The sequence below is a fragment of the Odontesthes bonariensis genome, chromosome 8 (assembly GCF_027942865.1).
Source record: "Odontesthes bonariensis isolate fOdoBon6 chromosome 8, fOdoBon6.hap1, whole genome shotgun sequence".
NCBI classification, from domain to species: Eukaryota; Metazoa; Chordata; class Actinopteri; order Atheriniformes; family Atherinopsidae; genus Odontesthes; species Odontesthes bonariensis.
Window position 1 is genome coordinate 4,498,275 of NC_134513.1, and position 22,666 is coordinate 4,520,940.

Genomic DNA, 22,666 nt, shown 5'->3' on the forward strand with positions numbered 1-22,666 from the left:
TCTCTCGTAGTCTTTTCCTCGCCTTGAGTTGTTGTGCCTCCCCGTTTGAGAACTACAACTCCCAGCGCTTAAAAAAATCTCTCGGCCATCCAGTGGGGCTGTTGTTGCAATGGTGGTTACGGAGGGACATTGAATGACTTTGGCTCCATCACGAGACACAGACCCTCTTTATCGTTTCGGTTCAGCTGAGAAACCAGGAGCAATGGAGGCTCTTATCCCCGTCGTGAACAAGCTCCAGGATGTGTTCAACACCGTGGGCGCGGATGTCATCCAGCTCCCGCAGATAGCAGTGGTGGGAACTCAGGTAAAATGCATTTTGAATGAGCGGCTGTCATGCTAGCAGCCGCATAATAACCTTTCTTTAATGATGAAATAAACAGAGGAACACGCTCACAGTGAGCAGTATTTACTACAATAATCCTGACACACTTGTTAGATTAAAGGGAGGCTTCACAGAGCTCTGCTAAAATAAATAAATCCCTCTCCTCATTTTGACTGATAGATAGATAGATAAATACTTGATTAATCCCAATTTGGGAAATTGTTTTGTTGCAGCAGCATGCAGCAAAGATATGAAAACAATTAAAGTAGTAAAAACAAGCCAATAGAATAGAATAAAATAAATAATTCTCAGTGACACGGTTTGCTTTGGCAGTGGCAAAGAAATCTATTTTGATCACCTCATTTTAAGGGCCTCATTCTCACAATAGACCCTGTTGGCTTAAACCAGAAACCAGGTCAGCACCAGGACCTCCGCTTGCACCATGTTTGGCCATGTTGGTGTGCAGCAAACATGTCTGTGCTTTATTCCTGTACCTCATGTCTCTTTTTTTTGATTATGTTTGTGTCTGCAGAGCAGTGGCAAGAGCTCTGTGCTTGAGAGCCTGGTGGGCAGGGACCTGCTCCCTCGTGGCACCGGCGTGGTAACCAGGCGACCTCTCATCCTCCAGCTGGTCCACGTTGAACCCGGAGACTCCAGGAAGCACGAGGATGGCGGTAGGTGCCAGCGCCCCTCTGGTCTCAAAAGGCTTTCAGTAAATTGCCTGCTGCTCTCGGCCTTTTCTTCGCACTCACGGAGGAATCATTCCCACAATATTTTAAATCCACCACGCAGAGAGCCTTTATAGTTCCCCCGTCGTCACCTCTTTAAAAGTGCTCTCTCTGTCGCTGTCTTTCTGACCCTTTGCAGATGCCATGGTGTGAAAAAGCACCGGGCCTCAGACAGAAGCGTGTCACAGGTGTCTTCACATTTAATTACCCGGTTTAGCCCCCTCCTCGTGTTAGCTCTGCTTGCTTTGGCCTCCCGCACGGAGTAGTTCCCGTCCAGCTGTGACCCGCTTCCCTGCTTTGAGAGAAAACTAACCTTGATCTTTGACTCCTTGTGTTTTGTTCCGGCTCGCAGACAGAGAGGGTGAAGAGTGGGGAAAGTTTCTTCACACTAAGAATAAGGTATGGGTTTGTGGAACACTGGGTCACGTTCTTCATTATCCCGCTCGTTCCGTCTCATGAGTTTTTTGTTTTTTGCTGCTTTTTTCTCTTTTAGATCTACTCAGATTTTGACGAAATCAGGCAGGAAATTGAAAACGAAACGGAGCGTATATCTGGGAATAACAAGGTGAGACACGTGGTGCTTAAAACAAAACAAGGCAACACAAAGAAGTATATATCCTTCTTATTAGGGGTGGGACGATATGCTTTGGTCACGATTCGATTGTATCACGAGTCTTGATAATTGCGATTCGATATAAATCAGTAATTGCAATTTTCTTCCTCCTTAAAAAAAAAACAAACAAGTTGAATCGTGTACTTCTAGAATGAATGTCGTTCCCATAAACGATGCACATCAGTCTGTGTCAGTCAGTCCAGCAGCTGACATTTATTTCAACTGAGACAAAAAGAGGCATTTTTTAAAGTTTACAGTTACAAAATGAGTTGAAATGTCCACACAGCACAAATGTGGGCTAGTTTTAACATAACTTAATGTGATGAATTGATGAAGTTTATCTGGACGTAATTAATCGATAAAGCTTCCCTTGGCATAGCAAATGTGTTTAACATAAACGGTATTCAGATTACAATTCTGCTGCCATAATGCTGGACAGGACAAGGGTAATATATATATATATATATATATATATATATATATATATATATATAAATAATCGATTCAGGGGAGAAAAATCGATTTTTAAAATCATCCCATAAAAAGATCGCGATATGTACATGAATCGATTTTTTTCGCCCACCCCTACTTCTTAATGAGGTCAGAATAAAGAGTTTGTGGCTGAGCGCAGTGTGAGAGCTCCACGCTCCCAGCGATGCTTCACTGATCGTTGTTCCCCTGCAGGGAATCAGCGATGAGCCCATTCATCTGAAGATCTTCTCCCCTAATGTTGTCAACCTCACACTGGTGGATCTGCCGGGGATCACTAAGGTAACGCATGCCCGACTTCCTGCTTCCATCTCTGCGAGACGAGGCTTTGATCACGAGGCGCTTTGGGGCAAATTTCCTCTTCGTTAAAGAACCATGAAAATGCCTCGAAAGCCAAGATTTTCGATGGTTTCTCAGCCAGGTCGATGTGTTTGTGTATTTAATATTCACATGTTTCAAAGCCCAGTTGTACTCCAGCCTCATTAGTCTGCAACTTTAGCTCAAAAAGCTGTTCATTTAAGAAATATCCGGCCTCGGTTTCCCCATAAAGCAAACTCAGCCAAACTGCGTCCTTTCTGCCCTCAGGTGCCTGTGGGGGATCAGCCGAAGGACATCGAGATTCAGATAAGAGATCTAATCCTGAAGCACATCTCCAACCCTAACTGCATCATCCTGGCTGTCACGGCCGCCAACACAGACATGGCCACCTCGGAGGCCCTCAAGGTGGCCCGGGAGGTCGACCCTGACGGTAGGAAACCCCGACAGAGAGACCCCAAACAGTGATGAAACTTTAAAGGGATAGTTCGCCTATTTTTACACTGTTTAAATGGGAAGGGTTGTAATTTTACTTTACTGTATGGAGTTGTAATTTTGCTTTATCTTTACTTTATCTTATTTTGTCTTATTGTATTGTATTTATTTTGCTCTATTATATTTCCTGACTTAATCTTTTTTTCTGTAAACGAGTACACTGCAGAAAAGGAATTTCCCGCAAGAGATTAATAAAGTAATTCTGATTCTGATTTTTACATGAAGCTGTATAACATCCCATATCAGCAACATCATTTATGAACATCTTCTTACCCCCTGCTGCGTCCTGTGAGCAGAGTTCCAGCCTCGTTTTGGTGTTGATGAAGGTAGTCCGGCTAGTTGGCTGGGGCTTAAAAAAATAAAGTGTGTTTCTTCTCAAAACAATAAGAGTAATACATTTGCATCACAAAATCGTTCAACAAAAAAAGTCAGACCTCACAATCGCTTGGCCTTATTTTCTCTCCTATCACTTCGTATTACCCCCTGCCACAGCAGGGGTAAGAAGATGTTCATAAATGATATCGCTAGTATGGGATGTCATACAGCTTCATGTCAAAAGAGGCGAACTATCCCTTTAAGATTGATCCGAGCAGTATCTTCCAGCTTTGCGTTACTCATTGAGATTTTGTGAATGACTGAATCTTCAGGCAGGAGGACGCTGGCTGTGGTGACAAAGCTGGACCTGATGGACGCTGGGACGGATGCTATGGATGTGCTGATGGGCAGAGTTATCCCTGTCAAGCTGGGCCTCATCGGAGTAGTTAACAGGTCTCAGAAACAAAGTGCTAAATACTATGAAATGACCCACCGCTCACACTGAACATGAGGATCTAATGTTAGAGATGTAGTAAAAGTGAGCGTGCACAATCAGATGTTAGTGAGGCTGAATATATCTGCTGTTAAAATCCATCTGTTTCAGGAGCCAGCTGGACATCAACAATAAAAAGTCGGTGGTTGACGCCATCCGTGACGAGCACGCGTTCCTGCAGAAGAAGTATCCGTCCCTGGCCAACAGAAATGGAACCAAATACCTGGCCAGGACCCTCAACAGGTAGCGCTAAAAGATGTGTGTAAAATGACAGGACGGGTGGAGCTGAGTCAGCACCCACAGCATGATGCTGCCACCGCCGTGCTTCACAGTTTGGATTGTTTCCCTGAAACATGAAGATGGTTTAAACGTTTTAAACGGACCAGAGGACATTTAAGCAGAAAGTTAGATCTTTATCTCTGAAATGTGGTCGTCTGCAGCTGTTTTCAGGTCTTTAGGTACTTTTGTTTCTTTCTTGGAGTCCCTTCCTGAGCAGGATGCGGTCTCATGGTGTTTGTACACTCTCAGAACAGAATGCAATGATTTGCATTCTGCAGGAAGCATTGAGGGCATGCTGTTTTGAGACGTGTTGCTGCCATCAAATTCAAGCTGAGCTCGTATTTTTCACGACGTTTCATGTATTTCTTGTGTTCTGCTGGGATTTGGATGCTGGTTTATGAGATCTGCAGTCTTAGTGTCACAGGTTTTGTGGAGTTGTGGGTTATTATTGATGCTTTTCAGAAGAATGAAGTAACTGAGGGTGTTTTTTTTTTTTACATCTTGAGGTCTTTGTTGATGGATTTAGATTATTTTCTTATTTTTTCTGCATCATATCAGACAAATTGAACATGCGTCTGAACATGGAGCTTGAACTACATCCCCTGTATTGGCCTGTCGGAAGTTCCTGGGATTTAAAATCAACTCGGGATGCTTCTGTTGTCATCACTTCGCCCTCGCTGCTGAGTTCTTCTCTTCTCTTCGCTCCTTCAGTTTAATTAAATTTAATTAAATGGGACACAGGCAATTTAAAATATTTACATTTCTCATCCACTGGAATTTTGATATTGCAGCGTCTACTGAAAGCAATTACTTTTAAATGAGTGAAAATGAGCTGCACCACAAAGGAAGGAAGGAAGGAAGGTGAGGTTTGCTGATATGAATGAGGTGAAAAAGTCTGCAGAGTTCCCTGCACGCATGATGTCATCCCTGGCAGAGCCACCTGAGACTGGCTGCCGTCTGTCATTTACAGCGTAAAGCTCTGCCCTTTCCTGTCAGGTTGCTGATGCATCACATCCGAGACTGCCTCCCTGAGCTGAAGACACGGATCAACGTCCTGGCGGCTCAGTACCAGTCCCTGCTCAGCAGCTACGGCGAGCCCGTGGAGGACCAGAGCGCCACCTTGCTCCAGCTCATCACTAAATTTGCGACCGAATACTGCAACACCATCGAGGGCACGGCCAAATACATCGAGACGGCAGAGCTGTGAGTATAGCGGCGCCTGTCCACGTGGGGGCGCTGTTGAGCCGGCGCAGCCAGAGGGAGCAGAGCACCGGTTTCATCATTTGATATGATACAACTTGTGAGTTGAGGCACGCACAGCCTCTGTGAAGGGGGAGCTGACAGAGGCGCAGGCCACGGGGTTCACATCACAGCTAATATCCCCCCGCCGCTGTTTTTCAGGTGTGGTGGAGCCAGAATCTGTTATATATTCCACGAGACTTTTGGCAGAACGTTGGAGTCTGTGGATCCGCTGGGAGGACTCAGCACCATAGACATCCTAACGGCCATACGGAACGCAACAGTGAGTGCAGCTGCGTTGTCTCCTGAGTGTGACATCATTCGTGTCCCAGCAGCTTCACTTTTTGTGATATATTGTTGGAAAAACCAGAATGCATCTTCTTTTTTTCCTGTTAAACGCATCTTATTCTGCTTGAATAGCTCCCATTGCCCTGACTCCCAGCTAACCTGAAGCCCCCCCCCCCCTTGCTCCTGCTTCAGGGCCCGCGCCCCTCCCTGTTCGTGCCCGAGATTTCCTTCGAGCTGCTGGTGAAGAAGCAGGTGAAGCGCCTGGAGGAGCCCAGTCTGCGCTGCGTGGAGCTGGTGCACGAGGAGATGCAGAGGATCATCCAGCACTGCAGCAACTACAGCACACAGGTAGATGCTCCTCCCTCAGCGTGGCTTCCCCCTGCACATTCACATGCACGCACACGTGCACATGTTCACATTGTTCTGTACTGCAGGAGCTGCAGAGATTCCCTAAGCTGCACGAGGCCATTGTTGAAGTGGTCACCTCCCTCCTGAGGAAGAGACTCCCCATCACCAACGAGATGGTACCAGCTCTGCTTCCATGCGCACACTAACCTGCCATCATCTTTAAAGGGACAGTTCGCCTCTTTTGACATGAAGCTGTATGACATCCCATATCAGCTACATCATTTATGAACATGTTCTTACCCCCTGCTGCGTCCTGTGAGCAGAGTTCCAGCCTCGTTTTGGTGTTGATGAAGGTAGTCCGGCTAGTTGGCTGGGGTTTAAAAAATAAAGCGTTTTGCTTCTCAAAACAATATGCGTTCAACAGAGTAAAACATTTGCATCACAAAATGGTTCTCCAGGAAAAAGTCAGACCTCACAATCTCTTGGCCCTATTTTCTCTCCCTTCGTATCACTGCCTGCTGTGCAGACCGAAGTGCAGACCGAGCAGTAAACACCGTAATAGGTGCGGCTGTCGGCAGCAGGCAGTGATACGAAGGGAGAGAAAATAGGGCCAAGCGATTGTGAGATCTGACTTTTTCCTGGAGAACAATTTTGTGATGCAAATGTATTACTCTGTTTAACGCATATTGTTTTGAGAAGCAAAACGCTTTATTTTTTAAACCCCAGCCAACTAGCCGGACTACCTTCATCAACACCAAAACGAGGCTGGAACTCTGCTCACAGGACGCAGCAGGGGGTAAGAAGATGTTCATAAATAATATTGCTAGTATGGGATGTCATACAGCTTCATGTAAAAAGAGGCGAACTATCCCTTTAAGCTTCCCTTGAAAACTCTTCTATCTTCTTTTCTTGCCACAGGTGCACAACTTGGTTGCCATTGAGCTGGCCTACATCAACACGAAACATCCAGACTTTGCAGATGCCTGCGGGGTCATGAATAACAACATAGAGGTCTGCGCTCGCACTAAAATACCCAAAATATCGCTCATCGTTTAGGAAATCGTTAGTCATCTACTATTACAAATAGTTAATGGGAGTTATGTGAATATTACTTACAGAAAGTCTTCTGCTCAGAGACGTAATGTTCTTTTAATTAGCAGAGAGGAAATCTTTTTTCATCTTTCCAGGAAAACATCTCGCATATTTTTCTGTAATTTGTCAAATCCAACGCCTCACGTCTGTTTTTGTGTGTTTTTAAAGGAGCAAAGGAGGAACCGGATGAGAGAGCTGCCTGCTGCAGGGCCCAGGGATAAGGTAAAACGAGTAAATGTACTTCTAAATATGATAAAAGCTGCTCATTTGTTGTCATGCCTGGTTGCCCCCCCCCCCCTGTAGCGCTCCAGGAAGACGACGACCTGTGAAATGTTTCAGACGGTTTCCATCCAGGAATTTTATCCCGAATCTCCTCTCACTCTCAGAGAGGCTCTTCTGCTTTCGTCTCCTTTATTCTGTCTCCCCACATTTCTTCTCAGTGCCTTTATTTTGTCTCTCTCCTCATTCCTGCTCTCATATTTCTGCTAGCCTGTTGGCAGAGGCCCGGCTGGCCCGGCTGGCCCAGCTGCGGTTTCTGGCGAGCCCTCTGCGTCTGGAGCAGACATGGACAGTGCCAAGGTGGGCACACAACGCAGCTCGCTGGCTCTGTGCCTGCTTGGCTGTGGGCCTGGTGCTGGGGCATGGATGGATGGATGGATGGATGGATGGATGTGCATGGGCTGCTTGCATGCACTATGATCTTTGTCTGCTCTTGTTTTGCTCTCCCTCAGCCTGAGGGATCTCGCACTGACGACAGCTGTGTTTTACCCAATGTTTGTCCCACAGAAAAGAGTTTTCGTCTCCCTCTCTTCCCTTTCCCCACCTCTTAAAGTGATAGTTCGGAGTAGATTCACCCTGGGGTCATTTGAACCGTGACATCCAGCCAAGTAGCCCACCCGCAGTTTTTCCGATCTTGGCTGAACATCAGCTGAGTTACTGAGTTATCCCGAATAGCTTAGTACAAGCGCTAATGGAACCTGGCAGTATCTCCAAAATTACCACACTAAAATCACATGCCATGACACCAAACATCTACAGTAGTACAAATATGGTCTGTACTCACAAAACGATGCATTTGGAAGTTTGTACATAGTCCAGGAGTTTATTATTATTAACACAAGCCTGATAGCTTCTCTGCAGCTAAAGCTGCGTCGACGTCACTTCCTTGATCTGGGAGCTTCAAAGTAAGATGAGGGTTGATCTACTACTGTAGACAACAAAGCAAGGCTGCTCAATTTCTCCATTATTAAAATAAATTCACAACTCTACAACATAAAAATTCATGTAGGATATAGCATATACTTTGTTGTCTACAGTAGTAGATCAACCCTCATGTGAGTACAGACCATATTTGTACTACTGTAGAAGTTTGGTGTCATGGCATGTGATTTTAGTGTGGTAATTTTGGAGATACTATATTCGGGATAACTCAGTAACTCGGCTGATGTTCAGCCAATATGGGAAAAACTTCGGGTGGGCTACTTGGCTGGATGTCACGGTTCAAATGACCCCAGGGTGAATCTACTCCGAACCATCACTTTAATACTCTGGATACCACGCTGTCTTTTTTCTTAAGTAATAGGAACTGTGAGATTTAAAAAAAGAAAAAAAGTCCGGCCTACCTCTGTAGACCAACCGAAGGGCCCGCTGGGCACGAGGGTTCAGCAGGGGCTGCATGAGCCTCTGCAGGGACTGTTAACATTTATTGTTTCCCAACTTTTCCCACTTCTGAATCATTCGTTTCCGGGTTCTAATGAATCGGCCTAACTCATCCAAACCATCCTGCTAACCCAGCGGTGAAGCCTTATGACGAGCGAGGGAAGCTAAGTCGGTGGCCTCTTTGTTTTGTCCGTGTCTCAGGCTCCAGCAGCAGGACCCCCGGGTGAGCAGGAGGGGACGGGGACCTGGAGGGGGATGCTGAAGAAAGGGGAGGACACCCCGGGCTCTGGCCCCGGAAGCCCGCTCAAAGGAGCCGTCAACCTGCTGGATGTGGTAACCAAACTCTGCTCACACCGACCGTTGTTTCTTCCACCGAACGGCTGACTCACACGTCGCCTTTCTTGTTTCCCCTCCAGCCTGTCCCGGTTGCCAGGAAACTGTCGTCACGCGAGCAGCGGGACTGCGAGGTCATCGAGCGCCTCATCAAGTCGTACTTCCTCATCGTTCGCAAGAACATCCAGGACAGGTAGACCCACACGCTCCTTTTTCAACCTTTGATCGCCAACAAATCGATTTTCGTACCAATTACCAACATATAAACTGGGGCTGGGCAACGATTACAATGTTTAATCTAATTTCCTGATTAATCACGATTAATCGCATTTGTACGCAGAATCCAAAAATGAATCCAAAAGTAGTGTACAGCTTTTAGCATTTAGCTTTATTTTAAATGTGCTGCCATATGAATGAAAGTGCCATAACATTTGTTGTGCAAACACACTTTTAACATCAGCATCTTTCTGTAGTTTTTATGTAGAAGCCTCGCTCCACTGTCTGTTTCCTTGAATGACTTGCTGCTATCAGTTGTGTGTTTTGCCTTTAAGTGATATTTTAGACTGGAACTACTACGCTGAGAAGACAATTCAACTTGGCAGTGTTTACAGATGACTTTGGTTCTGTCGACTCCGCCGTCTGGAAGAACTTTAAAATGAAAATGGCCGAGTAAAAGTTCCGTACCCTTCTCCATGTTTGGTGGATCTGCCGATTACTTTCTTTTCTTTTCTTTTCCGCAGTAGACAGCAACAGACTTTTACAAAATAAAAGCCTGTGAGCAACAGACTTTTACAATAATAAAAACCTATAAAACGAGGCGCCCCATGTAGTGATTATAGTTTGCGTCCCGCATCGGACAGCCCTGTGCTGCGTGTCGTTCCCCCTCTCTCTGCCCCCTGCTTCCTGTCTCTCTGAACTTTCCTATCCATTAAAGGCACAAAAGCTCCCCCAAAATTTTTATATATTTTTTTTTTTAAATGAAAAAATAAATAAAAATAATACATAAATTATTTAAATAATAAATAAATAAAAATAATAAAAATAAATAATACAAATTTAAAAAACATGGTTTAATGTGCGATAAAATAATTATAGGCGTTAAATAATCAATGCGTTAATGCGATAATAACGAGTTAACTCGCCCAGCCCTACTATAAACACACAAAGAGATCAGCATGCAACTTTGTGAGTCCTTCAAATGTCTCCACACAACCCTCTGAGGCACGCCGGGGTTAAACGGTTCATATTTAGCTTCTGCTAACAGCCCGATGCAGTGAAAGGAACGACCACCTGGCGGTTCATCCTCGGGGCCCCTCCGTTCGTAGGTCCAACACAGCCACCAGGACATCCTGCCGCATTGTCCTCAGCCATCTGCTCGGTCTGTTTCCTCTCTCTGTGCCGCAGCGTGCCAAAGGCAGTGATGCACTTCCTGGTCAACCATGTGAAGGACAGCCTCCAGAGCGAGCTCGTTGGCCAGCTGTACAAGTCGGGGCTCCTCAATGATCTGCTGACTGAGTCGGAGGACATGGCCCAGCGGCGCAAGGAGGCCGCCGACATGCTGCAGGTAACGGGCTCCCTCCCGTGTCCCCCGTTGCTCTCGCTGGGGGATTTATTCTTAGCTTTCTCCTGCTGTCGTCCACAGGCGTTACAGAGAGCCAGTCAGGTGATCGCTGAGATAAGAGAAACGCACCTGTGGTGAGCGCCGGACCTCACCTGTTATGGCCCCGTCGCACTCAGAGGACCGACGCTCCTCGCCGTCATCTCGTCTGAACTTGAAGTTTTTGGTTTTTGCTACCTTTTAAAAGAAAAGGTTCTGATCTGATCTACAGTAGGTGTCACACTGGCTTCCAAGCCAAAGTTATTTAAAATACTTGATGTTATTTAGAGAATGTGAAATGCCAATGTTCAGGGTCTGGTTTAAGCCTAAAGTTGCCTCCCGCGGCTCTGGGAGAGGCAGTTTTCGGTTCACCGGGATGGAGCTGGACTTCTGAGAGAAGGAGAAAAGTGAAAGCTCTGATTTGGGCAGCTACACCAAGCGTTGGGGAAAGCCTTTCAGCCGCAGGTTAGGAGAAGAACAGCGATGCTTTCCAGCTCATCCTTTGCAGCCTTTTCATTTAGAAATAGCTCAGAAACCACTGAACCTCCATCATTTTTAATTTTTTGCACTATTGTCGCCACACTGTATTGTTCAGCAACACCTTCATCCTGGAACTGTTGCCAGCAGCTTTATTTATTCCTGTTATTTAAATGCGTGGACGAGCTTCACGAGCGCCACTGAAACGAGTTATTTAAAGGTTTACATATCTGTGTATATCCTCAAAGAAAGAATAAATATTTTATCGCCACCCACTTGCTTTGGAGTCTTATGTGGGGAGAGGTGGGATTATTGAAAATGAAGCACACAAACAGGCCAGAAACATGAAAGCCTAAATCTGTTTATTTATGTCTACAACTTGCTGTTGAACCCTTCGTAAAGGCGCGCCGCCTCGTCCTTATTAAAGTGTAGATTGATGAACCAAATTGAGCACCGCCGCCGCTCGTGGTCAGACGCTTCCTCTCAGCACTTCCGTCGACGTGTCCGTCTATCTCACCCGGCCTTTGCCCTTTCCCCTTCCTTTGGCGCTGTGAAGTCACACACAGAGAAAGGTTTAGCAGCTCAGCTCCCGTGCATCAGTTCATCTTTATCAAGCTCAGTTTGGACATGTTTGTATACATCAGGGGCAATGTGGTGTGACTTCTCTCCAGACTCAATTTGAGCGAGTTTTCACACAAAAATAACCCCCAAGTAAAAAGCTTTTCGTCACTAAATGGGCAAAAAAAAGTCCATATTTGGGGGTTCAATTTAGGGACGCCCGATTGGTTGAGTAGTTATTAGAATCAGATGATTTTCAGAGAGAAAGAACCTGTCCCTTTACTCGTTTTTTTTTTTTTTTTTAACAATTTCAGCCTTTATTGAACTGAAAATGGTGCTAAAACAACAGATTTTTTTTTTTTTTTATTCAAAGTATATGCTCATTTGGCAAAGCAAACAGAAAGCTGGAAAAGTTGCACTGGAAAAAATGCCCCTCCAAAAATAAGTTTAAAAAAGCAACAAATAAAAGACGTTTTTGCTTGAAATAAGCAAAAAGAAATCTGCCAATGGAACTAGTGAAAATCAGCTTGTCAAGATTTCTTGAAATAAAATGTGATATTTAGGACTTTTGAGATAAAAGTGATCTTGAAATTAGCTTAAAAACCTCTTCAAATGTCAAAAAAAAAGCTTGTTTCATATGATATGAGTCACATATCAAAAACAATTTGTTTAAGACTTTTTCACTTAACAAGATATTCCAGATGTATTGTCTTCAAACAAGTCCCTATATCTGGCTGAAATAGTACTTGTTAGGCAGTTGTGTCTTATATTAAGTGTAATGAGATATTTTGACTAGAAATGAGACAAATATACTTGGTAAGACTTTGATTTTTTCCAGTGTGCCTCTTCTGAAATGTGTCGCTTTCTTCAGATTCCAAAGATGAGCAAATAATGTCCCCAAAAACAACAGAATTTCCCCCTTTGGGGATCATTTTGTTCCGTCTAACTCGGGGATGTCCACATCCTGTCCTGCAGGTTTTAGGTGTTTCCCTGCTTCAACACACCTGATTCAGATCAGTGCATCATTAGCAGGCTGCTGCAGAACTTAATCTGTTGAAGAGAAAACATCTAAAACCTGCAGCACAGCGACTCTGGACATGTCCAAACTTTTGACTTGGATCAGTTTTACCTCCAAATGTTACATTTCATCAGTGCTGTGTGATAGGTGCCGTATGGAAATGAGAGGGTGAGAAGAAAGGGCTGCGGCAGATGAAAGAAAAGGGCAAACACCAAAGCATCATGCTATTAGTAAAGGACACGGCGCACGATTTCCAGCTGGACACCGCTGGCAGACGGTGATTGCGTCCTCTCAACAGAGGCCCCTACCTTTGATGATCTGCCTTTGTTGTCTTTTTCTGAACCTTTGCCCAAAGCGTCCGACACAAACACACATATCTACCAGGTATTTGACAAACACTTACCAGGTGGTCCAACACCGGCGCCTCGCTCTCTTTCAATCTTAAATTTGTATTTTTTAAGCCTCTCCACAGACTGTAGTTGTTTTGTTGTTGGTTTTTTTCCCTCCAAGGCTCCGGTTGTTTTTGCCTTAAAACATCTCAGCAGGACACACGACTAATGTGGAGTACATCTTTAAGGATGTAAGATATTCTCTTATAAGTTATTGTATGTATGAGAAGCTACTTATTAACTTCTAATTTTTGTTTCAAGATGGTCAAACATTTTAAGTGTGACCCTTTTTTGTATTCAGTTCTGTTGCCTTATAGCATTTCAGAGCACTGCATCGTGGAGGGACATCCTCTGATATGCGGTTTCACCTTCAACTTATTGAGGTTTGACAACTTCTGCAGCAAAGGAAATGTCCGATAGCCCCTTCAAACGTATTTTACCATCTTCAAAGCGCACATATAGCCACAACGTTGTCGTGGAAAATGTGAAGACGGATGTTGAGTGATGGATGCAACGGTGAAAAGCTGCTACTCGAGTTAAAATGGAGCAAAAAGACTATTTGGGATAGTAAGAGACCAGAAGTGGTCATCAAATACAGCCTGAATAGTCTGAATTCTACATGAACTAAAGAAGAAGAAGAAGAAGAAGAAGAAGCTCCTCTTGTTCACAGCTGGTTCCAACAGATGGATGTTACAGCCACAGCAGGGTAAGTTACATGTTTCTTTGTGCCTATGTTAATCTACGCCCACAATCCACTCAGCAAAGACTGCATCACATGTTCCCACTTTAAATCAAGTAGGATTATGTGACTTTAAAAGGCCTTGGGTGTGAGAAACAAAGTCTAAAATTGTGTCAAATAGCAAGTTACAGTTAGTTTTTGTACTTTAGTCAGAAAGATGTGACTAAAGACTTCCCGAGGCTCTTTAACTGGATGAACCCAGGAGCCACGCCGGAGGTTTCCTGAAGAGGAAAGGCCTTCGGTGTGGCTCCAACGTGGCTGAGACTTACCTCAGGGAGCTCTGAACCCGAGTCTGGAGCAGATTGATCTGTGAGGGGGGGACAAACATGGAGGACCGGCTAAGCCCAGGAACACAGACAAAGACACAGAAGGGACACCGGCTGAGCCAAAGAGCGGACCTGGTGGTCCTGAAGAGGGGCTCAACCGGGCAAGGTGCGGTATGCAGCCCCGATGGGCGTGCACGTGAGTCCTGAATGAGCTCATCATTAAGCCAAATCACAGGCTGCGGAATCTCAAAATGAAATCTTTATTGTCACGTCTCATCCCGAGCTGTCAAAACGTCTCTTCGGCTGAGGGATGAGAAGCTGTCCTGACAACAAAATGTGGCTTCAGATCGAATTAGAGCTGTCAAAGTCGGAGAGAAAGTCTGACGGCGTGTTTTCAGGACACATTTCCGCTGCTGAAAAGATTCTGAGAGATACAGAGGCGTTATTTAACATTTATTTTTACCAGAAGCCGCATTTACCGGCCTGTTGGCTCAGAGTTTAAAAACTGGAAACGGGGGGGAAACTAATTTCCTGCTTTTGTCCCACCGAGATAATAAAACCTACCTGCAAATGCCTCAGATGTAGTTCACGTGTCATCATCCAGACTGCAGCCCGGCAGTAATATCAGCACCTATCAGACTTAATGGGATTTATGCAGATGTGCACCAAACAGTCGGCGATCAGTTTGTAAAATACTTTGCAGGAAAGGTAATCCTTGTCATGTCCATTTAAACCTAACTTTTGACCAGTTTTTTTTTAAGGCCACAGCCTCATGAGCACACTGGAAAAAATGCCCCTCCAAAAATAAGTAAAAAAACAACAAATAAAAGACGTTTTTGCTTGAAATAAGAAAAAAAATCTGCCAATGGAACTAGTGAAAATCAGCTTGTCAAGATTTCTTGAAATAAGATGTGATATTTAGGACTTTTGAGATAAAAGTGATCTTGAAATTAGCTCAAAAACCTCTTCAAATGTAAAAAAAAAAGCTTGTTTCATATGAAATCCAACTCAAAACAAGATGTTTTTAAGACTTTTTCATTTAACAAGATATTCCAGATGTATTTAAACAAGTCCCTATATCTGGCTGAAATAGTACTTGTTAGGCAGTTGTGTCTGATATTAAGTGTAATGAGATATTTTGACTAGAAATGAGGTAAATATAGTTGGTAAGACTTAGATTTTTTTCCAGTGTATGCCTATCGGGACAGTTTGTCCATTAGGCCAAGTCACCATCTCCTACAGAACCAGCCATCCCTCGAAAACTGATCACATCAGTAATTGGTCCAGAGAGAAATCCAACTTTATGTGGCTCCAGCCTGGCATCTGCTCCAGTCTTAACAACCTTTTCATTCAGCAGCCACAATATATTTGGGCTGAAATAATTGCTCCATTTGCCTTTGATCCACTTTAAAAAGCTAAATCCTGATTTAGATGATGGCTTGATCTTCTTTTTCAGCCGGTTTGAGCTCCGCAGTGACACAAACCTGCTTCACCTCCACTCTGCAAAGCTACTCGGCGGCCGTCCGGCTCCCAGACTTTGGTCTGCCCACCCTTCAAGACACGGCCGGAAACACTACACACCAACCAAGAGGCGCACACTCCTCTTTAACAGTTACTCACAACTTCTGCTGTTCACTGATTCGAGCCTGGAGTATATTGATCTGTAAGTCAAGCCACATCCATTTAAATAGGAGCCTCGCATTAGAGGCGCTCTACATAAGAAACAGCATTCAGATTGGCTGAACCATTATTGACATTTTATCCACCATCTTCACTTATCTGTGTGCATAAAAAAAAGTTGAATTAGTGTAATTTCTGCTGGTCAAAAAGCACGAGGAATCCGAATGACGGGTGCATGTGAACGCTGGAGGGGAAAATAAGCGCTGACCACACCATGTACTTACATCGTATTTTTGTCTCTTCAGCTGCTCGGTGAGGTCAAACTTCTCGGCCTCCAGTGTCATCAGCCACTGCCACAGCTCATTAGCCTTCTCCCTTTTAAGCAAAAAGACAGAAAAATTTAGTTTCTCAAAGGAAAATAGAATTCCAAGCTGAAAAATAAAGGTCGACGGGTGTTCATTCGCTAAATGGGAATGCAGATCATGATGAGATTAATTCGATTAGAGCTATAGTTGGGTTATGCTCCTTATTTGGGCTGGGGCAATTATCCAAGTATATGTGGCGGTGAGGAAATGGAATCATTGGCACAAAGCCTGTGGTATGATGGGTGGCGCTGTACCCATTTCAACTAATAGAGCCACTTCCTGTTGACCTCTTCACCACCAACAACAACAACAACTGTTGTTTGTTTCTTTCTGACGGCGACAACAACAGGAACATCGTCTCCTTTGACTTCCGGGTCACGACCCCGGGAAAACATCTGGAGCATGCGCAGAACGCAAAGTCTGATTCACCGTCGACAAGCAGGTTTAATTTGACTTTCAACCGAGTTACCTCGGGATCTTAATCCGATCCAATTTCTTGTCCGATTAATTCAATTAATTTTTATTTGTATAGCGCCAAATACAACAAATGTCATCTGAAGGCACTTAGATAATAATGTCCAATTCAAGCCAATTGGAATTCAATTAATTGTAATCATAATTAAGGTGTCTACATGCACTTAATAATTCAGTCTTATTGTAATTTAGCCAATTATCTGATCCTTTCAGTGCCATGTGACCCCAATTGGCTAAATTACAATAAGAATGAGTTGAGCAAGGGTAATTCTCCTTGGATATATGGCGGTGAATGAATGGGATCAGAGGCACAAAGCGTGTCATACCCCGGTATGATAGGTGGCGCTGTACCCATTCCAGCTGTTGCTAATAGAGCCACTTCCTGTTGACCTCTTCACCACCAACAACAACAACAACAACAATCAACAGAAATATCGTCTCCTTTGACTTCCGGGTCATGACCCCGGGAAAAAATCTCACCGTCTACAAGCACGTTTAGTGCGACTATCAACCGAGTTATCTCGGGGTCTTAATCCGACTGCGAGGAACCCGATTCTGGTGCTATTTTAGTCGGACTAAGGTGTCTACATGAACTTAATATCTCAGTCTTATTGAAATTCAGCCATTAATTGGATTCTTAACGGCGCCATGGAACCGTGTCCTTACTTAAGTTTGTCGTCAGCGAGATGGTCGATGGTGAGAGGCTTCCTCCTGTCCGCCAGGATCTTCCTTTTCTTCTCCCTCTCTGTCTGCTTCTTCGCTCCCTTCTTTCCATCTTGCTGCATAACATAATGCAGGAAAATAAAAAACCACCAACGCACGGAGAAAGAAACGAATGAACAGAATGAAACCGACGACTCACCCTCTGCTGGACGCCACCGTACTGTTGAGTCATGTTGGTCAGAGCTTTCTTCTTCTTGGCGTCATCGTCCTGCTTCTTGCGTGCCTCCTCCTGCTCCTTCCTCTCCTTTTCCTCCTGTGACACGGGATGGAAAACATGGTGATTTACAACAGCAATGCACCACCTGCTCACCACTTCTGAGGTGTCAAGAAGAAAGATTGTATATCCGAAAGGACCGGACTTCCAAGATTAATGATCATTTGGGGGCAGCAGTAATATGACACACTGGAGAAAATGCCCCTCCAACAATAAGTAAGAAAAACAACAAATAAAAGACGTTTTTGCTTGAAATAAGCAAAAAAATCTGCCAATGGAACTAGTGAAAATCGGCTTGTCAAGATTTCTTGAAATAAGATGTGATATTTAGGACTTTTGAGATAAAAGTGATCTTGAAATTAGCTTAAAAACCTCTTCAAATGTCAAAAAAAGCTTGTTTCATATGATCTGTGACCGTCAGTTAACAAGATATTCCAGATGTATTGTCTTCAAACAAGTCCCTATATCTGGCTGAAATAGTACTTGTTAGGCAGTTGTGTCTTATATTAAGTGTAATGAGATATTTTGACCAGAAATTAGACAAATATACTTGATAAGACTTTGATTTTTTTTCCAGTAAAAGCTTAATTTAAAGAGTTAGTTTGACTGAAATGATACAAATGCTTCTGTGTGTATATGTTTAAATCGACTAAAACGGGCCTTTGTGTTGTGCTCTTGTTCCACAGTTTGAACCCGGAAGTCGGAGAAGAAGCTGAAAACAGAAAATAACCAGAAGGAATGGTGTGTGTCTCATTTCTAAAGAAAGTAGGACGTTCAAACTGTACACAGCTGCAAAGGCGTCCAATTCACTGCCTCATGTAGTGCTAATTATTCAACAGCTAAAGGTCGGGAAAGACGGTAGTTCAGTTAAACTCATTGTCGTCCTTCACTTAATGACATCTCTATGTGACACGTTTGCTCATACTGTTTGCTGCTGACTGCTGCTTGTCAGTGTTAAAATTGTATTTCAACACTGACTGTTGTTATCTGTTTGATTTTTGCTGACTTCTACCATTTCTTTTCTACTTCAGAACTGGAGGAAATGAGCCAAAACGGTGAGAACACTTGTACTTTCCATTAAGTTGCAACTAGGATTTCCTCTTTCAAAGGAGAAGCAGATGGCTGTATTGTGTGGGGAAACAAAAATAGATTTAAAAAAAAAAAGACAACCACTTAGTAGAAGCTTTTCCTAGTGACTAGTTTTGCATGCCCACTGGAAAAAATGCCCCTCTAAAAATAAGTAAAAAAAACAACAAATAAAAGACGTTTTTGCTTGAAATAAGCAAAAAAATCTGCCAATGGAACTAGTGAAAATCGGCTTGTCAAGATTTTTGTAATAAAATGTGATATTTAGGACTTTTGAGTTAAAAGTGATCTTGAAATTGGCTTAAAAACCTCTTCAAATGGAAAAAAAAAGCTTGTTTCATGTGAAATATGACTCAAAACAAGATGTTTTCACTTAACAAGATATTCCAGATGTTTTGTCTTCAAACAAGTCCCTATATCTGGCTGAAATGGGGCTTGTTAGGCAGTTGTGTCTTATATTAAGTGTAATGAGATATTTTAACTAGAAATGAGACAAATATACTTGGTAAGATTTAGATTTTTTCCAGTGTATCTTTTGGACTCATGTTTCTGACCATCTATTGAGTGTAAATCCAGAACTCACAGCTATCAGCACCGTTTTCAGCCCTTCTGCGCTGTTTATGCGGCTCTTGGCTGCTAAATGTACCCCCGTGCTTCGCAGGCAAACTGCAAATTCTGCCTGCCAGCTAACGACGGTGAAGTTTCTCAGCTCGAAAAGTGAAGCGATGAGGTGAAAAATAGTGTACAGCTCTGCAGGGCTGTGATTTTTCTCTGTCGCTTGCCAGTGGCTACTTTCATTTTACAGTCATTTGACCCATTGTTTCAAAAATATTGAGGTCAAGAGGGAAAAAGAAGAAGCTGTCACCCTGCAGTCATAATATTCTGAGCTTTTTGTGGCAGGCGACTTAAAGAAAAGTAATCTCCAAGTGCAAAGACAAGTTCAACCACCCCATCCCACCGTTATCCATTTCAAGATTAAAGCTGCTCGGCCAGTGAGCACACTCGTATTTAAGTCTGCCTTTTCAGAACATCAAAGAAGACACAAGGCAGACACACTAGTTCAGGATGGAGTGTTGCTAGGAGATGGTATTCCTATTTTTTCCCCGACATACGCAACCTTTTTCTTGCTGCAAATGGAAGGAACTCACAGCAAGACGAGTCTGCCTCTCCTTCTCCTGCTCAGTGCGGATCCTCAGCTGTTCAGCCCTCTCAGCACGACGCTTGTCCTAATCAACCGTGCACACACACACACACACACACACACATACAGAGACAAAGCAGAATGGAATTGTTTGCCTGGTGCTGCGTCACTCCAGCGATCTGGTTTTCTTTCCTGGAAGACTTACAATCCTGTTAACGAGAGCGATGAGTTCCTCCTCGTCCTTCTTTCTCTGAATGAAGTGGGCCTCGATCAGAGATTGCAGCTCAGACAGATCTTTCTCCTGACGCTTCCTGTGGATGTCCTGAGATCACACACACACACACACACACACACATTGTGACACAATGGTGAAGAGAATAACCACTGACGGCACCCATTCCTTTAAGGTTAAGGCTTAAAAGTGCACTGGAAATGGAATGCCCCTCCAAAAAAAGTAAGAAAAACATCAAATAAAAGACCTTTTTGCTTGAAATAAGCAAAAAATAAATCTGCCAATGGAACTAGTGAAAATCGGCTTGTCAAGATTTCTTGAAATAAAATGTGATATTTAGGACTTTTGAGTTAAAAGTGATCTTGAAATTAGCTTAAAAACCTCTTCAAATGTCAAAAAAAGCTTGTTTCATGTGAAATATGACTCAAAACAATTTGTTTTCAAGACTTTTTCATTTAACAAGATATTCCAGATGTATTGTCTTCAAACAAGTCCCTATATCTGGCTGAAATGGTGCTTGTTAGGCAGTTGTGTCTTATATTAAGTGTAATGAGATATTTTGACGAGAAATGAGACAAATATACTTGGTAAGACTTTGATTTTTTCCAGTGTGGCTTTCACTTTCTCTTTTTTTTTTTATTTTAACTGTAAATGCAGAATCAGAAATACACTTGAATGTTGTAACTTCCTGTGGTCGGGTTGCTTTTAGTGCAGATTACATATAAAGGTGCTGGTTTATGCTAGGCCAACGCCCTGCCGGTGTTTTTTATATATTTAGACATGAAGCAGGGTATTGAGCTTCTCATCTAACCCTGAGCTGTAAACTTAGAAAACGACCCATATGGTATTCGTTTCAAATGGCATCAATCACTCACATCAAAGTCGACTTTATCTCCCTCAGGTATCTTTGGCACCGCTATAGATGGAGCGAAAGCCCTGAAATGCAACATGTCTGGGTTAGAATAATGACTTCGCCTGCTGCGATTTGATGAGAATTCAAATGATTTAAAAAGAGAAGAAAACTTACTTTGGTTTGGGCTTGGATTCGTCTGTCATGAAGGAGCACATGAATACATTTAGGCTTTATTTTGATGTGTATATATCAAAAATACTAAAGTAAACATCTTAAAACGTCATTTGTGGTTTAAAATCTGAAAGAGAGCATATATTCTGCTTTAAAAACACTTTCTAGTACAGTCTACTTTATGCACGAATTGCCCACAGTGCAGCTACGATACACTGGAAAAAATGCCCCTCCAAAAATAAGTAAGAAAAACAACAAATACAAGACGTTTTTGCTTGAAATAAGCAAAAAAAATCTGCCAATGGAACTAGTGAAAATCGGCTTGTCCAGATTTCTTGAAATAAGATGTGATATTTAGGACTTTTGAGATAAAAGTGATCTTGAAATTAGCTTAAAAACCTCTTCAAATGTCAAAAAAAAAAAAAAAAAGCTTGTTTCATATGAAATATGACTCAAAACAATTTGTTTTCAAGATTTTTTCATTTAACAAGATATTCCAGATGTATTAAAACAAGTCCCTATATCTGGCTGAAATGGTACTTGTTAGGCAGTTGTGTCTTATATCAAGTGTAATAAGATACTCAATGAGGAAAATATACTTGGTAAGATTTAGATTTTTTCCAGTGTAAAGACGGGGTTTTCTCTCAGTCCTCCTTTATTATAGCGCCGGCTGAGAGTGTGTTGTATACATAAAACAGACGGTTAAAGACAACACTCGTTCATGTCAAACCAGAGATCAGGAAACGTTTTCATCGGCACGTCGGAGTACCTTCTTCTGCAGCTGGAGACCCTGCAGCAGAGGACAGAGGAGGCACACGTCAGGGCCTCAAACAGGCAGAATACTAATGGATTTCCTTTATTACTTCCAAACCCACTTGATTCAGGTCTGATATTCACTTTATATATTTTGATAGGAAAACCTCTCCTGCATGTCGAAGGGTGAAATAGAAAATCGAAAGTAATTTCGTATGCACTGTCATACTGGGCCAGGAAATCTTAGTTTTTGCTCTTTTCTCATCGTGTTTTATCTGAACTGATGTAAAGCCAGGATGGGGAGGGGAAAAAAACTAACTTGGATTGCAGGTGAATTCATCCGTGACACAAAATCGAGAAGTCTGGAAATTAGTATTCCCAAATCCAACAAACATTTCCGCTCTAATGTCTCCCTGCCCAACATTACTGGGCTGATACACACCTGCATACACACACAAAGGGCTTAGCACAGAGCTGATACTTTACCTTCATCTGCAGGTTCTATGCGAAGGGATCGATGGCCCCGATTAACATGAAATGGAGAAAAACTCATCAGTAAATGTTGCTCCCAGCAGGACATGATAATATCTCGTGTTGTTAACTAAGAAGGGTTTAGCTAGGATGTCAGATATCAAATCCAAGTATTCACAAAAGGATAAAACATCTGGATGAACCCCTGTAATTATGCACAATTTGATCTAAAAATGGAGAAAAAAGGATTTAATTGCAACTAATTATCCCCTTTAATACCTCTGTACATACACTGGAAAAAATCAGAATTTTACCAAGTATATTTGTCTCATTTCTAGTCAAAATATCTCATTACACTTAATATAAGACACAACTGCCTAACAAGTACCATTTCAGCCAGATATAGGGACTTGTTTTAATACAATACATCTGGAATATCTTGTTAAATGGAAAAGTCTTGAAAACAAATTGTTTTGAGTCATATTTCACATGAAACAAGCTTTTTTTTTCC

The 22,666-nt window shown here is 43.0% G+C and overlaps 2 protein-coding genes across 3 annotated transcripts; one reads left to right on the forward strand and one right to left on the reverse strand.

Moving 5' to 3' along the window:
* The first annotated feature begins 86 nt into the window (after positions 1 to 86).
* LOC142385150 (dynamin-1-like protein) lies at positions 87 to 11,353 on the forward strand. 2 transcript variants are annotated; one of them, XM_075471382.1, is made up of 19 exons: positions 87 to 304; positions 855 to 996; positions 1,403 to 1,449; positions 1,544 to 1,615; positions 2,348 to 2,434; positions 2,738 to 2,900; positions 3,610 to 3,730; positions 3,882 to 4,013; positions 5,046 to 5,252; positions 5,451 to 5,571; positions 5,769 to 5,924; positions 6,011 to 6,100; positions 6,843 to 6,935; positions 7,185 to 7,238; positions 7,506 to 7,595; positions 8,877 to 9,008; positions 9,092 to 9,201; positions 10,413 to 10,572; positions 10,651 to 11,353. In XM_075471382.1, exons 1-19 carry the CDS (start codon positions 134 to 136, stop codon positions 10,705 to 10,707), a joined length of 2,205 nt encoding a protein of 734 aa, XP_075327497.1. In that variant the 5' UTR covers positions 87 to 133; the 3' UTR covers positions 10,708 to 11,353. The 2 variants fall into 2 exon arrangements, with proteins under 2 accessions (XP_075327497.1, XP_075327498.1); XM_075471383.1 differs by lacking the exon at positions 7,506 to 7,595.
* A 3,762-nt stretch (positions 11,354 to 15,115) lies between these two features.
* Positions 15,116 to 20,963, reverse strand: tnnt2e (troponin T2e, cardiac). The gene is made up of 8 exons (XM_075471384.1): positions 20,935 to 20,963; positions 20,783 to 20,843; positions 19,881 to 19,997; positions 19,683 to 19,760; positions 17,374 to 17,487; positions 17,178 to 17,290; positions 15,957 to 16,047; positions 15,116 to 15,713 (listed from the first exon to the last, which is right to left on the reverse strand). Exons 1-8 carry the CDS (start codon positions 20,961 to 20,963, stop codon positions 15,669 to 15,671), a joined length of 648 nt encoding a protein of 215 aa, XP_075327499.1. The 3' UTR covers positions 15,116 to 15,668.
* Positions 20,964 to 22,666: the final 1,703 nt, after the last annotated feature.

What these genes read in the sequence shown, in the direction of transcription:
- tnnt2e (XM_075471384.1), bottom strand. Translation starts at nt 20,963, where the DNA reads ATGACAGACGAATCCAAGCCCAAACCAAA. An exon ending in GAGATAAAGTCGACTTTGAT is followed by an intron (nt 19,998 to 20,782) that starts GTGAGTGATTGA and finishes GTGTGATCTCAG; the next exon opens with GACATCCACAGGAAGCGTCA. An exon ending in ACGGTGGCGTCCAGCAGAGG is followed by an intron (nt 17,291 to 17,373) that starts GTGAGTCGTCGG and finishes TATGTTATGCAG; the next exon opens with CAAGATGGAAAGAAGGGAGC.
- LOC142385150 (XM_075471382.1), top strand. Translation starts at nt 134, where the DNA reads ATGACTTTGGCTCCATCACGAGACACAGACCCTCTTTATCGTTTCGGT. An exon ending in CTGGCCAGGACCCTCAACAG is followed by an intron (nt 4,014 to 5,045) that starts GTAGCGCTAAAA and finishes CTTTCCTGTCAG; the next exon opens with GTTGCTGATGCATCACATCC. An exon ending in AGGCCGCCGACATGCTGCAG is followed by an intron (nt 10,573 to 10,650) that starts GTAACGGGCTCC and finishes TGTCGTCCACAG; the next exon opens with GCGTTACAGAGAGCCAGTCA.